Source organism: Takifugu flavidus, chromosome 20, assembly GCF_003711565.1.
Source record: "Takifugu flavidus isolate HTHZ2018 chromosome 20, ASM371156v2, whole genome shotgun sequence".
NCBI lineage: Eukaryota > Metazoa > Chordata > Actinopteri > Tetraodontiformes > Tetraodontidae > Takifugu > Takifugu flavidus.
In genome coordinates this window covers 9,020,688-9,034,262 of record NC_079539.1, presented here as the reverse complement: position 1 = coordinate 9,034,262, position 13,575 = coordinate 9,020,688, and the positions used below count along the sequence as shown (strand labels likewise).

Sequence of the window (13,575 nt, the reverse complement as noted above, 5' to 3'; positions counted from 1 at the left end):
TGACAATCAACTTATTTTCTTGTTAGCTAGACATCTGCGATGGTGGTTGTGTTTTCCTCACCAGAGACGTGTAATGATGGCTGCAGTGGAACGAAGAAAACAGGCCGGATGATTTCGTGATTAAATTATTCAACAGGCAGAGAGAACTTTCTAGTCCATTCCGGCTCGGTGAACTGCTCGAGGACGGAAGAGTTGAGAACGTGCCAGCAAAGCTATCAAAAAGATGTTAGCCCAAACTTTTTAAGCCGCTTTGGCCCGGGGGTGTTGCGACGGGAGGTGCTGGAAACACCGCATTAAAAGAAAATAGCCAATTTATCAAGTGCATCGTTAAATCGGGCGAAAAACAAATGGCGGAGAATCCTCCGGCCCCATCACGTTGGGCTGTCGGGCGAGCCATCCGATTTTTCTCATTACCGAACTCCAGTTTATCCCGAGGTGCTCGGAAATTGTCATTAAGTGGGGGAGAAAATGGAAATGTCTGCTGTTTATTCCACTTGTTTGATGTATTGTGCCGCTGAGGTTCCGGGCAGGATCCTGTTTGTTCACGGAGGGCAACAAATACGATTAGAAACAGGTGCCTCGAGGTTTTGCATCTTAAAACGTGTCATAACGTGCGTACCATAATCAGACCAAGCAATTCCTATTGTCATATAAGTGATAATTACCCCGCTGTCATGGCAACACAGTGGAATAAACTAATCCCACAGCTAATATCTATTAAAGAATGCTTCTTCTGAGGCTTTTTGGATTGTATGCTGACAACCCCTCGATGTGCATCCAGCTGATGGAGCAGAATAAAATGAACTGCTGGCAAAGGTTCGAAACGAAGAAGGGTCAGATAACCGGGTTATCGTCACAAGCTGCACGTGACGGACAGAACCAGGAGTGCCTTCATCCATCGAGCCTGCAGACCTCGACGATGACACGAATCAGATCAGGGAAGACAAAATATATCAGCTCTGCCACTCGCCACGCCTGCTCAGCTGTGCGTTTACAAGTGAGCGTGTTCCAATTAGCGAAGCCTGCAGTGATCTCCCAGTAGATCATCGCTTCTACTGGCATATAAAACTCATTTGAAGACCTGAGGTGCTACATCTGTCAGCGTATGGCCTCTGTCTCGCTGCCACCCTGAACCGCCAAGCTCTTCCCGTGGAAATTAGAACACCTCGAACACATTACGTCTCCGGCAGAATGTAAACAACGCACACGTACGTGCTTCAAAGGTCTGTTTGCTTTCAGGAGGCTAAAGGAAAAGCTGCTAGAAGCCAGCACCACGTGGCAGAGACAGATGTCAGCAGGCCCCGCAGTTCATCATCTCAGATCATCCGGGAGTGTCATCCAGAGAAAATGTGATCTATAACTCCCTCTGTACTCCCACGTCAAGGTCAAACCATATTGGAAAAAACAAGGTAAGGGCAGGAGAAATGGAGGAGCAGCGCCAGAGGCAAAGACAAACAGGTCGAACTCAACCATCAACCAATCGCCTGAAGGAGGGAGGCCGGTTGATCGCGACAGAAGACGGATTCGTACGTTAAAGGGGCAGAAATGCCTTCTGTCGGTAAATGAGTGAACCCGCGGTGGGAAACGTGTGGGACTGAATGACCCATTTTCACAGGGAAAAGACAGAAAGCGCTCAAATCTAGACCAGCCAAACTTGTGATTATCCTTTCTGCCATTTTCTATTTTTTAAACACAGCATTAGTCATCCTGGCTTGCAGAATAAAAGCATGTGTAACCGCTAAATAACTACCACATTTCCCATATAAGCCAAAATATTGTCTCATTTGCATGTGTGTGTTTGCAGGGGGGTGGGGTATGTGCCCAGCATCAACCGCTGTGTCTAAATAAAGCGGATTTACAGCACAAACATAAAGGAAGATAATGAGATGCAACTGAAAGGTTTCATAAAAAGCAGAAGTTGCTGCTGCACCTGTGCTGCTGATTCATATGGAATCAACGGGGCAGAAATGAGCCAAACTCAGAGTTTAAACAAGAGCGATGTCTAATCCCGCATGGGGGGCTGAAGCAGACCAGCCCAATAAAGTCAGAACAGATGGGAAAGGCAACGGGACGAGATGTGGCGGCCCGAGGAAACAACAATGGGCGTCCTGGAAAAACATGTGTCGCTTGTGTGTCTCAACACTTCTGAAAGAAAGGAAACTGCACGCTTTGCACATTGCCGCTCAGCTCGGCAACACAACACACCCATGTGTTTCTCTGGGGGGGGGGTGACTGCGAGGGCTTGTGCAGGGTTCGGTGGGGGTAACAGCAGGGTGTCCAGACTCCAAGTGAACAGTCTGAGCCAAGCATTGTTGGTCTCATCCAAGCTGGGGATGGGTGTGTTCCCAAGCCTGTGTTCCCTATCCAGATGTTTCTTGTTGTCTGGTTAAAGGGAAAGGAGGGGGTTGCACAACGCACTTAGTCTCTTTCCATCCTGCGTCTCCTCCCTTTATACACTCAGACACCTGAAGACGGCCCCGGTATTCCCCTAGTAATCCCCTTCTGTGCTGGCTGCAGTGTAATGGGGTCACTGTGCCACCTTGGTGATTCCAAACCCAGCATCAGGTCCAGATGGGACGTCTGCGTGCGCACGCACTGTGGCCTTGCAGATAATACAAGTTAGCACGTAGCAAATCCACAACTGGGAACATTGAGGACCAGCAGAGATTAAACCAGTTTGGAGGACAAGGTGGGATCACAATGACCATGTGTAAAGGGTAGATGACATCATCATGATCCCCGGTGATCTTACTGGGGAGTGTGGTTTTGGAATCGACAGAGTCTGCGTGCTCCGTCTGTCTGAGGCTAGAGGTTTTAGCTAAGGGGGAAGAAGGAAGCTGTGAACGTCCTAGGGCTTTTAAGATATGGCTGCTACCTTTTTAGTATTATCTACAAAAACAACATGTCATCCACCCATAAGCGCATGACCTCCGCTGGTGATGATTTCTTATACCGCTGCCGTCGCTTTGCTACTGTGGGGTCATTTACAATGGTTTGGAGCTCTGAACTTCCTCTGGTGGAACAATGGAAATCCAGTAGCTTCTGCAAAGCCTTCAGCTGCTTCCAACGCCCCAAAGAGTAATGAAATGTGGAGAATCAGCAACAATCTCATCATTTCATGGATAAGAAACAGCAGCATGTGAATAGCAGGTTGTGAATGAATGACAAGGCTATTTATAGCTACGAAGAGCCTTAGAAGCCTGAACCCACCACCTCTTCCACCCTCAGCTTTCTAGCTAAGTGACGCTAACTGCCTGCTAGCATCAAATGTTTTCCTTCTGTTTTGTTGTTTACTTATATATTCAGGGCATGCAGATATTGTTGAAATAACCTGTCGGTCATGGATGAGTTGTTCAAACATCTGCCAATGCAGCGTCCATTAGCAGGAATCAGATGTGCAATATATGTCAGTGGGGGGATACGCTCAATTTCACATGACATAAGCCTGCTCTCGATTACATTATAGCCTTGTTTCCCCTCCTGGATCTTTCATTATTAATTTTAAAGTACTGATGTTTCCCCTACCTTCACACCCGGTCGCTTTCATTATGCTAACAACAAACTGGTGGCAGGTTTGATATATTTTCACCTCTTTTCTTTTGCTTTTTAGATTGGAAATGGGGATTGAGGAAGCTCACCTGCCCTCCTCTATCTGGCACTTATGAGAAATTGGTTTTAGAAACATCATCAATCACTCGCAGACAGGACAACATGCCCATGATACAGAAAACCGCAGAAACAGTCGATATTGTCTGGGAGGAAAAGAACGCCTCGCTTTCTTTCTTCTGCGCTGCGAGTGTTCGCCATCGATGAGCTAACAAATGCTAAAATACCTGCAAATTAGCCACTGCGCTGACATGAGCTTTGATCAAAAGACGAGGGATCGATAATTACTGAATGAATGGAGGCAACAGGCGCTCGTGCTCGTGCAGAAACAGTGGCGAGGAGTGTGTTGTTGTTGCAACACACAACTGTCTTCTTATTGCGGGGGTCCCGTTTCCCGCCAGTGTGACGTCTCTCCTGATGGTACGGAAACTCCAAATTAAACAACTCTTTCAACGTTTCGGATGTGCCGACAGTTGCGACATTGCTAACAGATGTTTAAACTCTTTCTGCTAATAAAAGTCAGCAGAAAAACCAACAACAGCAGACGCTGCAGCTTTCTCCCACACGCTTAAAACCCACTATAGGTTAACATGCTAACCAAATAATGGACTGAACATGCTACATTTTTAGATGAATTCCATCTAAAAATAAGACAATATTTAAGCCACTATGCATGGAATCCATTGTATTCTAAACTGCCTCTGCAGTAAAGATAAAGGAGGGGGAAACGATCTCTTCCCCCTCTCTAACCTGCAAACTGTTCCACTTTGTTAGCATGATTAACAAGGAGAAGGATCAATACCTACTGGCCTTCTACGGGACTCCTGTAACCCTTCCTCTGTGCCCTTCCTTTTCCACAGACAATTATGTGATATGATCAATACGCATCAGCGAGTGGGCTCCTTGAGTCCATGTGGCAACCAAAAAAATAAATAAATCCGTGGCCGGTGCAACGTTTAAACGCCCCTCATGCACTTGGTCTCCGCCAGGCACTGAGTCACAGCGGCGCATATAATCTGTGTCATTTGGCAAAGAGGTAGAGAAAACAGAAAGCTGTTTATCTTCCCCCCCCAGACCAGACATTGCAGTGTGTTTTTGTGTGTGTGCAGCTGGGGCTGGAGGTGTCTGCTGGGGCCGGGATGGGAACTGCTGTGCCTTGCTCCCGAGCCCAAACCAGATCCTAATGGGTTCTCGACCACTGGAAGCAGCCGCGGTGCGTCTACCAGCGGCGTGGCTTGAGCTAGCCTCCGGGCAAGCGTGCGGCCCTGAAGACGGCAGTTTCAACCGCTGACGGTCGCCAATGGAGACCCATCGCGGCCTTCAATCACAACAAAAACGGGGGCCTATTTATTAAACAAGTAAACCACCAAAAGCAATTAAAAATGAAGAAAAAAGATCTTGTGTGGTCTGTTTTCAGAAGAACAGCGGGGATGGGGGGGGGGGGACTCAGCCATCTGGCTCGCTACTACAGAGGTGGAACCGTGGCCTCCTCTTCTTTTTTTCTTCCTCCTCATTTCTATGTGGAAGGGATGGCGCCCAGCAGAGCGTCGCTGGCTCTGGGAGGATCCAGGCCCCATTCCACTGCATGCCCGTGCTAATCACCCACAACAACCGCAGCACAGACTGGGCCAGATGGAGCGTTCGCAACACTCTGATCTTCCCGTACGTCCTTGAAAGGCAAAAACTGGAACAAAGTCGGGGGGTGAGTCCTCCCCAGAGGTGCGCCAGATAATAACCTGCACCCATCGGGGATGTTTCCATTTGTGCATGAGCGGGAGATGATTCTGCAATCACCGTGACATCACTTAAGTTCTCTCTCGCTCTCTGAGGGGGAGATTCGTTCAACGTGGAGTTCCCCAGAAAAACTCTGAACTCTCATTTCTGACTCGGAGCATTCCCTGAGGACTGCAAGGGGGGGGGGAGAAGAAAAGATTAATGTTCTGCATACTTTGAAGGGAGGGAGTGGTTTGAATAGGCCCGACTCTGCAGCTTGGGTTGCTTTACAGACTGGCTGAGTCATGTTCCGAGCCATCACTAAATACCAAATGACAAGCAGAAGAGGAGGAGACGACACATGATGATATGATGCACCGCCGTGTGGTTTAAAGATGAGCGCCACTTGGCCAGGAACGCTCTGCTCTATCTGCTGTTGTGGCCGACGCAATGATTGAAAACTCCCAGCGTGGTCACATTTTTCTCCATTTGTCAAATAAAATTGATTTCCAACCATGTGGCAAATTCTGTCACTTGTATCACTTCCAATTTCAATCACAGAACCTTTTTTTTTAGGGCCAGTTTCACAACCCTCCACTTTGTTTTCTTCTTGTTTGCCACCAAACACTTATTGGGACACATGAGATGATAAATATTTGACTGATGTTAATGATGTCATAGGTTCTTTCAATATTTTCCATTAATGTTGTTTATTTGTTAAAGAATCTACACCAGTTTTGAATAATTCATACAAAACACTCAGTCACCATGCTAGAAAAGGCATATTAGCTAGTTAGTTAGCCTAAGCAGCATGGAAGCTAGGTCACGAACAATTCTGAGGTCCTAGCTTATAAGCACTCTAAACACATGGTAATAACATAACCTTCCTAAAAACATGACAACGCTCCTTTGCAGTGGCACTGGTCCAAAAGAAAGATTTTAAATATACTTGTCCACCTGGACAAACTGCTAGCAACTTTAACAAGGCGGTGGCAGCTATATGGTCTGCTCTGGTTGCAGGATTATCATTTCTCAAAAGCATTAAGATGGCAAAGCCTTTGTTATGCTGAATGTGTCTGCCTGTCGTATTCTCCGTCAACGTGCTGGATGGAGCCTGTGGAATATAATAGAATAACCAAGAAGCATGAAGAGCAGCTATAATTGCTAAATGGCACTGAATGGCCCAGTCTTTCCGATTGCTTTTCATATATCTTCTCTTGAAGCTAACCACATATTTTTGCCATTTTCTTTCCCTCTTCCTCTTTTTTTAACTTCTTTCTGCATGAGTGACACAGAACACACTTATTTTAATTGAACCATACACATTTGACCCTGAATGGCACAAAAACATTTTTTAGGAAATTCAATTATCACAAATATTTAAACGTCAGATCGAGTAAAGACCCCTTTCTCTGTCTGACTGGTCCTCCAGGTCGCCTTCAGCATGTTAATCAGAAAAATCGGCGCAACCCCTCGAGGTTGAGAGACTCCCTGATACAAGGAAATAAGTGCAGTGAAACAGCTTTACCAGTTTTCCCTCCGTTATCCTGTTTATCCTGTTTAGCTTCCTGTTTTGACCAGCTTATATCTGATCTCCAGCCCCACCACCTCCCTTACCATGGGGACATTTTTAGGTCAAAACACCCAACTATCCCTCAACTTTCCAAAGTAGAAGCTCCTTCTTGTTACAAGATGGATGATTTGACCTTCAGTGAAACACTGCATTCCTAACAGCTCTGGGAATACTGTTCTGTGCTAAGCTATGTGACCTTTTCTCAGTGTGAGACCAGCTATGATCCCCAAACTGAGTATCAGTGCATTGTTAAATTCAGTTCATGGGCGGCTGCTCACATTCCCTCGCGACATGATCTATTGTTTCCAGGCCTGCATGTTCATATCGCCAGCGCTCGCTGGGATCAAAAGGTAAAAGAACTTTCATGATTTTGGGTGCAGGAATACCTCACAGAACCCTTCGCTCATGTGCTCTATTCCCTCGCTGTCAATTCTATTAACTTCCAGCGGCACCGTCCCAGCTGTGAAACCCTGGATGTGTCCCTAACGAGCTGCATTAGCAATATTACCTGCATCCGGTGGGTGCTGGGGTCACAGGGGTCAACAGTAGAGCAAAAGCTGAGATTAAATTACCCCAGAGGGAGGCTTACAGGAGTGGTCCAGCAGTCACCTCCCCCGCTGTAACGGATGCTGATATCTTTTTGTTCTTGTTTGGTTCAGCTAAAGCTAGGGCTTTCAAATGATTAAAGTGTTTAATCCGCAGAGGATTAATCGTGATTATTCAGTTCATAAATGAGCCTGATGAATTACAGTTCAAACTCCCTCTCCTCTGTGTGGGAATGGAAGGATGAATGACATAAGGTAGGTGTGCGATGCTACGCTAGAACTCCTAGCCGAGGCTAGCGCACTTCAGTAAAATGGAAACTCCCTACAGCAGCCAGCACAAATCACTTAATAACCCCCTTTGTGTCCTCTTTGTCCTTCAGCTCGAACCCTCCGAGTGGCTTCTACTTGTTGGCGCCCCTTTTCTCCAACGTTAGCGGGTTGCTCAGGTGATAATTGCGTTTTTAAAAAAATGAATACATTAATTCTAAAAATGAATCACCCCGTGGTAACGCGATAACTCTGTCACCTCTTTAAACCACTTTCAAGCATCACCACCTCCCGAGCGCGAGTGTGAGCCGGCAAATTAACGCTTTTCTTCTTCTTCTGTGGTGGCGATATCATTCGGAGCTGGAAATAAACAGCAGCCGCGGCGACGTCACGATATCTGTAGCCTAAAGTTTAAATAATAGATGCTGGTCTATTTCTATTCCAGCAATATTCCAGGTGAAGACTATGAAGAATAACTTCAATCCACACGTGTGAGGTCCGGCCCCCCGCGGAGCACCAAGAAGATCCAGGAGCACCGCCAACACGGCTCTGCGTGAACACAGGTAGGCTGTGTCTTACACGCTCTACAGGCACACAGATTAAAAGCTGCGCACGCACACACACATCTGTCTGACTCATCCCCGAGGTATTCGCTACTACCTAACAAACAGACAGAAGAGAAAGGCTCAGCGAGGGGGGGGTGCTCAGATACAGCCGGAGGCGCTTGATTCTTGATATCAGCAACTCGGGTTTCAGTGCCCTTCGGTGATCGGTTCGGCTTCCATTTGAGAACTGGAGATAGGCAAAAACCCCACTGACAGCTACTATTTGGTGGTCCGGGCGTTCTCATGAGCAGAACCTGTTAAATCTATCATTTCCCCCCCCCCTTCCCCCCCCCCACCAAAGTGACTTCATCTCCACGTTGCCCCGTGCTTATGTAATCCAACATGTCCCGGTCAATAACGCGATAACAACCAAATGGCGTTTCCCAGGCGACCGTCCACATTACGCATGAGAAACGTGTCGTTTGTTCCATTCGCGCCATCATTTCCGACGCTCCCGTGCACGTTTCCGCCGATGTTGCCCGATGGCGTCGCGCGTTCATTCGGAGCGCCGTGAGCTCAGACCGAGATTCCAGTAATTCGCCCCTCGGCTTCCTTCAGGGAGGCGCTAATCGGCTGTCTCTTTAGAATGCTAGCCCATCCGCGCTGATTCATCAGCAGCTCGGGGTCAGAAATAGCGTTTAAACTCCGTCACGGTCGTCTTCTAGAACTGGTGTGAAGAAAACGCAGATTGTGCCGTGAGATTTCATATCAAACAGAACATTTCTGATGCTGTGGATCCTCCTGGGTCGAGTGGAGCCACTCGGAGGAGAGAAGTTTTGCTAAGTAATGTAATGGTGCCACTGCGCCGCCCCTCCACTCGGCTCAGCCACTGACTCGGGAGTGTTCCGGCACCCTGACCTTTCCCTTCTCATAAATCAGCACTACTGTTCTGTTCTGCTGCCAGGAGCGCGTTTAACCCTATTTGTCAGCGAGGACAGACCCTCGCGGTTAGATCAGGAGGATTAGTGGGCGGATCAAAGCGTGCCATCCAGACCTTCCTCTCGCCTGGAGATCACAGAAGTCCTGGAGCTCCTGGAGCTGATAATTCCAGGCCTCTGGTGGCGGGGGGGCAGAAGAAGGATCGAGAGATGGAACCTGCTGCTCACCTTTGGATTTTCTTACAGATTTAGCCCGAAAACGGGAGGAAATGTAACAACTTCTCGGGCTTTCAAGTGCTAAATCCCCGATCTCGAGGCACGTTCTTCCCATTCAAGTCAAGTTCTCCAGGAAACAGGAATGTGGCGTCGCAGGTTGAGATCCTGGCAGACAGATGCGACACGCGGCCACGTTCACACATTACGATGACAGAAAGGGGTCACAGAAGGTGTGCCGAGAACATCACACGCAGGAAAGGCACGTTTGACGTTCTCAATCTTTGCAGAAGAGATCAGAAAAGATGATGACAACAGTCGAACGCAAGAGGGCTGAACCTGACCCCCCCCCTCCCCCCGGCACCAAATCACAGCTTTCCACACTAATGGGAGCTCAGACTTGAGACTAAAGTTGAGTCAGGAATGTTTGCCGCTGCGCCACAATGCACTTTCATTCCCCTTTTACCCCAGCCTGGCCGTGTAAACATCCTGCAGCACTTCCTCATTCTGGCCCTGGAAAAACGAACAAGCTGAGGTGGCGAGTGAGCTCCATATTAACCCGGCCGAGGCGCTCCAAGCCTCTAATCACGCCACACTCCAACTGAACATTTCATTTCATTAAGACTTTATACCATAAGGGTTATTCCCAGAAAGCCCCCTTCCCAGAGAGGGAAGGAAAAAAGAGCCATCTAAATATCAAAGGAAATCCGAGTGTAAGCCACCATTTTTGGGGATTGGGCACGACTTTGCCTCATCAATCCCTCCTCTCAGACTTGTGCAGACGTGCTGCCACATCCACCGTGACCTCTGACACAAGTAAAGACTCAAATGACTGAGTTGGATCCACGGAACTGGGAGCATCCGTTCATAAATATCACTTTTTTAAAATAATTCAGGCATCGAGGAAGCCACAAAAGCACGGACCCGGCCACAAATGGCCTTCAAACCCCTCACATCGAGCTCCGTGTGCAGGTGAGAACCTGGATCCTTTGCAAGCGCGGCCGGTCCGGGAAGATGTCTGGCAACAAAGTGTGCTTGATGGGACAGGACGTTATGGGATGCTGTGATCAGTTATCCACAGAGACGTCAACAAAACAAAACAACAACAAAACAATGGTTGAGACACATCTGGCCATGTGCAGAGTCGCGAGACAAAGGCTGGGGGGCGTCGTTGTGCAGGTTTTTTTTGGGGGGGGGTTATTCTGAGGTCGGCTCACCTGTGACATCTGGGGTCTGAAATTGATCTCCTTCAGGTCCACCGATCCCGGGGAGAGGTTGTGCAACATCTGGCACAGGAGCACCCCGTCCCGAAGCGCCTGTGCCAAGTCGAAGACGGCCGCGGAGGGCCACACGACCCGGTGGTTCGGGGGCAGGACCTTGCAGTCTATCAACCACCGCCCGCATTGTCTCCACTCCTCCATGGCGAGGCTCCGGAGATCCCCCTCCTCCCAAAGTCAAGCGAGTCCTCGGTGATCGAGTGGTCGCCGCGCACTGGCCTGTACCTGCGCACCGGGGCTTCTCTTTTCACGCTTTCAGAGGCTCCGCGAATCTAGATCAGCAGCTCCCGCTACACGCACATCCCAGTCGCATGTCAGCTCTGCTCGTCGCCACAAAATCGAAATGGTGAAGCCTTGAAAGGGACTGAAACAACCCCGCCGGCTCAGCCGCTCCAGCGTCGACGCGAACACAAACCACGAGCGCGCTACGGGAATTTTCTCCTCTTCATCCTTAAAAACTTTTCCTCGCATATCCAGGAGAAAAGGCGTGTAGGGGAGGAATCACGGTAGCGGGCGGTAAAACAGCTGGATGCAGCGGTTTGTCACGGCTCGACTTGACTTCAAATGTCTCATATTTCTGCGGACCACTCTGGGATAAACGAGGAGGGGGAAACGGCGTTTCAACTCATTTGCATTATTTCCACAAGTCAAACAAAACTCCCCGGAAAAAAAAAAAAACTCCCCTTAATTCCCAGAGAAATACAGAACAAAAAAAGGCACAAAGCAGTACTTGTACCGGGCCGGGGCTGCCCCCGGTCCTCCAGAGTCCACAACAATGCTCTCCGGGGCAGCGGGAACGCGTCCCGAAGCCTGGGCTGATCTGCGTAATCTATCCGGTTACTTTGTTGTAGCGTGTTCCCGGCTTTGCTTTTCAGATTCCCGACTCCCTTCCGCCCCCCTCCTCCTCTCCCTCCGGTGTCCTCCTCCTTCCTCGCTTCCCCGTTCGGACGGAGGGGTTGGAACGGTCGCACCTCTGACCGGAGCGGAGCGGCGCGGCGGTCCCTGGCGGCGGACGTGTCCGGGCGTGCAGCTCCCTGCCCCACGTCCAGGTGCTCCCACTCGCGAGCTCGCGCGTGCCCTTTGTTTGGAGATTTTTTTTATTTATTTTTTTTTAAAGGCGAAGAGTTGAATCGCGCGCTCGCACTTCACCAAAGTGGCTCGAGTGTGTGAGCTCCAGACAGTCAGATTGGTTCCAGGGAATCTTTTTTTTAACTGTAAGTTGACTTTACGCCCTCTGATGGACGAATAAAACACAACAGAGACGGAGAAGCAGGGAAATAGGGTTGTAGCGACGTCACACCGGCACTCAGGTGTTACCGGCGACGCTAATTAAGGCCGCGTCCCATTTAGCTTTGAGTCGGGGTGCGACGGTTGTAGAGTTGGATCGGGGGGAGGATATGTCTAATTCGAACACACCCCTCATTATTATTCAATTTACCTGTATTCCATGAAACCTTGTCAGGTCATTAAAATATTGCGTAAGAAATGTTTCCTGGTTATTTGCATCCAGAGATTGAAAAAAAAATTGTTTGAAAGAGAATGCTGTAATTGTTTACTTTAATTGACCTCACATTTATATGTGAAATATATTTAGTCTTACTAATTTGTGGGAAGGGCTTTAGACAATAGTACTTCAAATTTAGATTGTATGCAGAAATGGACTGAGTTCCGTCACTGCTGTTGCACCTACTTTAAGATCAAGTTGCAGCCCAAAATGTTACCTAAAATCACTACATTTGTCAGCTTTCTTCAGTGCGTTGCATGTGCATCGACACAAAATTGTTGCGGCAAACCACAAAGCTGCATTTTGAAGAGAAAGAGAGAAAAAATGTGCATAGTTTCTGTCCGTTTTCTGTGCACCACTGCTTATTTGTAATTGGTTTTGAGTTATGAGGGAGGTAGAGTCTATCCCAGCAGTCAGCGGGTAAAAGACAGGAATACACCCGCCTAGACAGATCTCCAGTCCATCACAGGGGACACACACACACACACACACACACACACACACACACACACACACACACACACACACACTGATTTAGAGTCTCCAGTCCATTTAAAGTGCATGTGTTTGGTTTGTGGTTAAGACCAATTTCAACATATGAAAAAGTAGAATCTATCATGCTTTGGATTTTAAAAACTTGATTTGCTCGGACAATAAATGAATAAAGACGCCGAGACTTTGCTTTAGAAAGCAGTTGAAAGTGTTGATCATGGCTGTCAGGGTTGGCATCCAAGCCGCTTGTGTCAGTATAATGGTGTTATGGTTATGCTCTATTATTTATATTACCGGTATTTATATTTTTTTATATTTATGCTGGTTTCCCCTTATCAAGGCCAAAGCTGGGGAGGGAGGGAGGGAAGTGAACATTGCACTCTGTAGTCGTTAGTTTCATGCTGACAGATCACTCCCAAATGCTTTGTTGCATTCATTTTAAAACCAGATCTGTTTAACATCAACACGCAGAAATGGTTTGACGTCTATTGTCCTCAACTTGTTCTTCGGGCAGATCCTCTTTCAAAACCACGGTCGGCTTGTTCCTGTTGGACATCTAAACAGGTTTCTGACCGGTTTTCTGTTCTCACAGGTTCCACTTTTATAACCGACGACAGTACCTGACCGCAGCATGCGTGTTTCAGATTAAAGCCAGGCCTCTAACCTCTAAACTACCCACGCGGTCTGTGGATCCCGGCCCATTCTCTGGCCAGCACAGTGACGTGAAGAATGCTGGGGTTTCTCAGAATAATCACCTCCTGCAGGGCTTCGCTTTGCTCCAGCTCCCCACAAACATTCAGCAGTATTAATCAGTTAATCATTTTTTTGTCAATGAAACCAGCGCGTCAGAGGATTATTCATTATTGTTTGTGAATCGTTTTGTCACATATCATCACTTTCTC

At 48.0% G+C, this 13,575-nt stretch overlaps 1 protein-coding gene across 12 annotated transcripts in view; it reads right to left on the bottom strand.

Moving 5' to 3' along the window:
* vav2 (vav 2 guanine nucleotide exchange factor) overlaps positions 1 to 11,887 on the bottom strand; it is a 119,595-nt gene extending 107,708 nt beyond the window's left edge. For 5 of the 12 annotated variants that reach the window (XM_057019697.1, XM_057019699.1, XM_057019704.1 and 2 more), the window contains exon 1: positions 10,618 to 11,887. In XM_057019697.1, coding sequence (XP_056875677.1) covers positions 10,618 to 10,821 — 204 coding nt within the window. In that variant the 5' untranslated portion in view covers positions 10,822 to 11,887. The remainder of the gene's footprint in view (positions 1 to 10,617) is intronic. The other 7 variants (XM_057019695.1, XM_057019702.1, XM_057019696.1 and 4 more) reach the window with 2 other exon arrangements.
* Between the last annotated feature and the right edge of the window lie 1,688 nt (positions 11,888 to 13,575).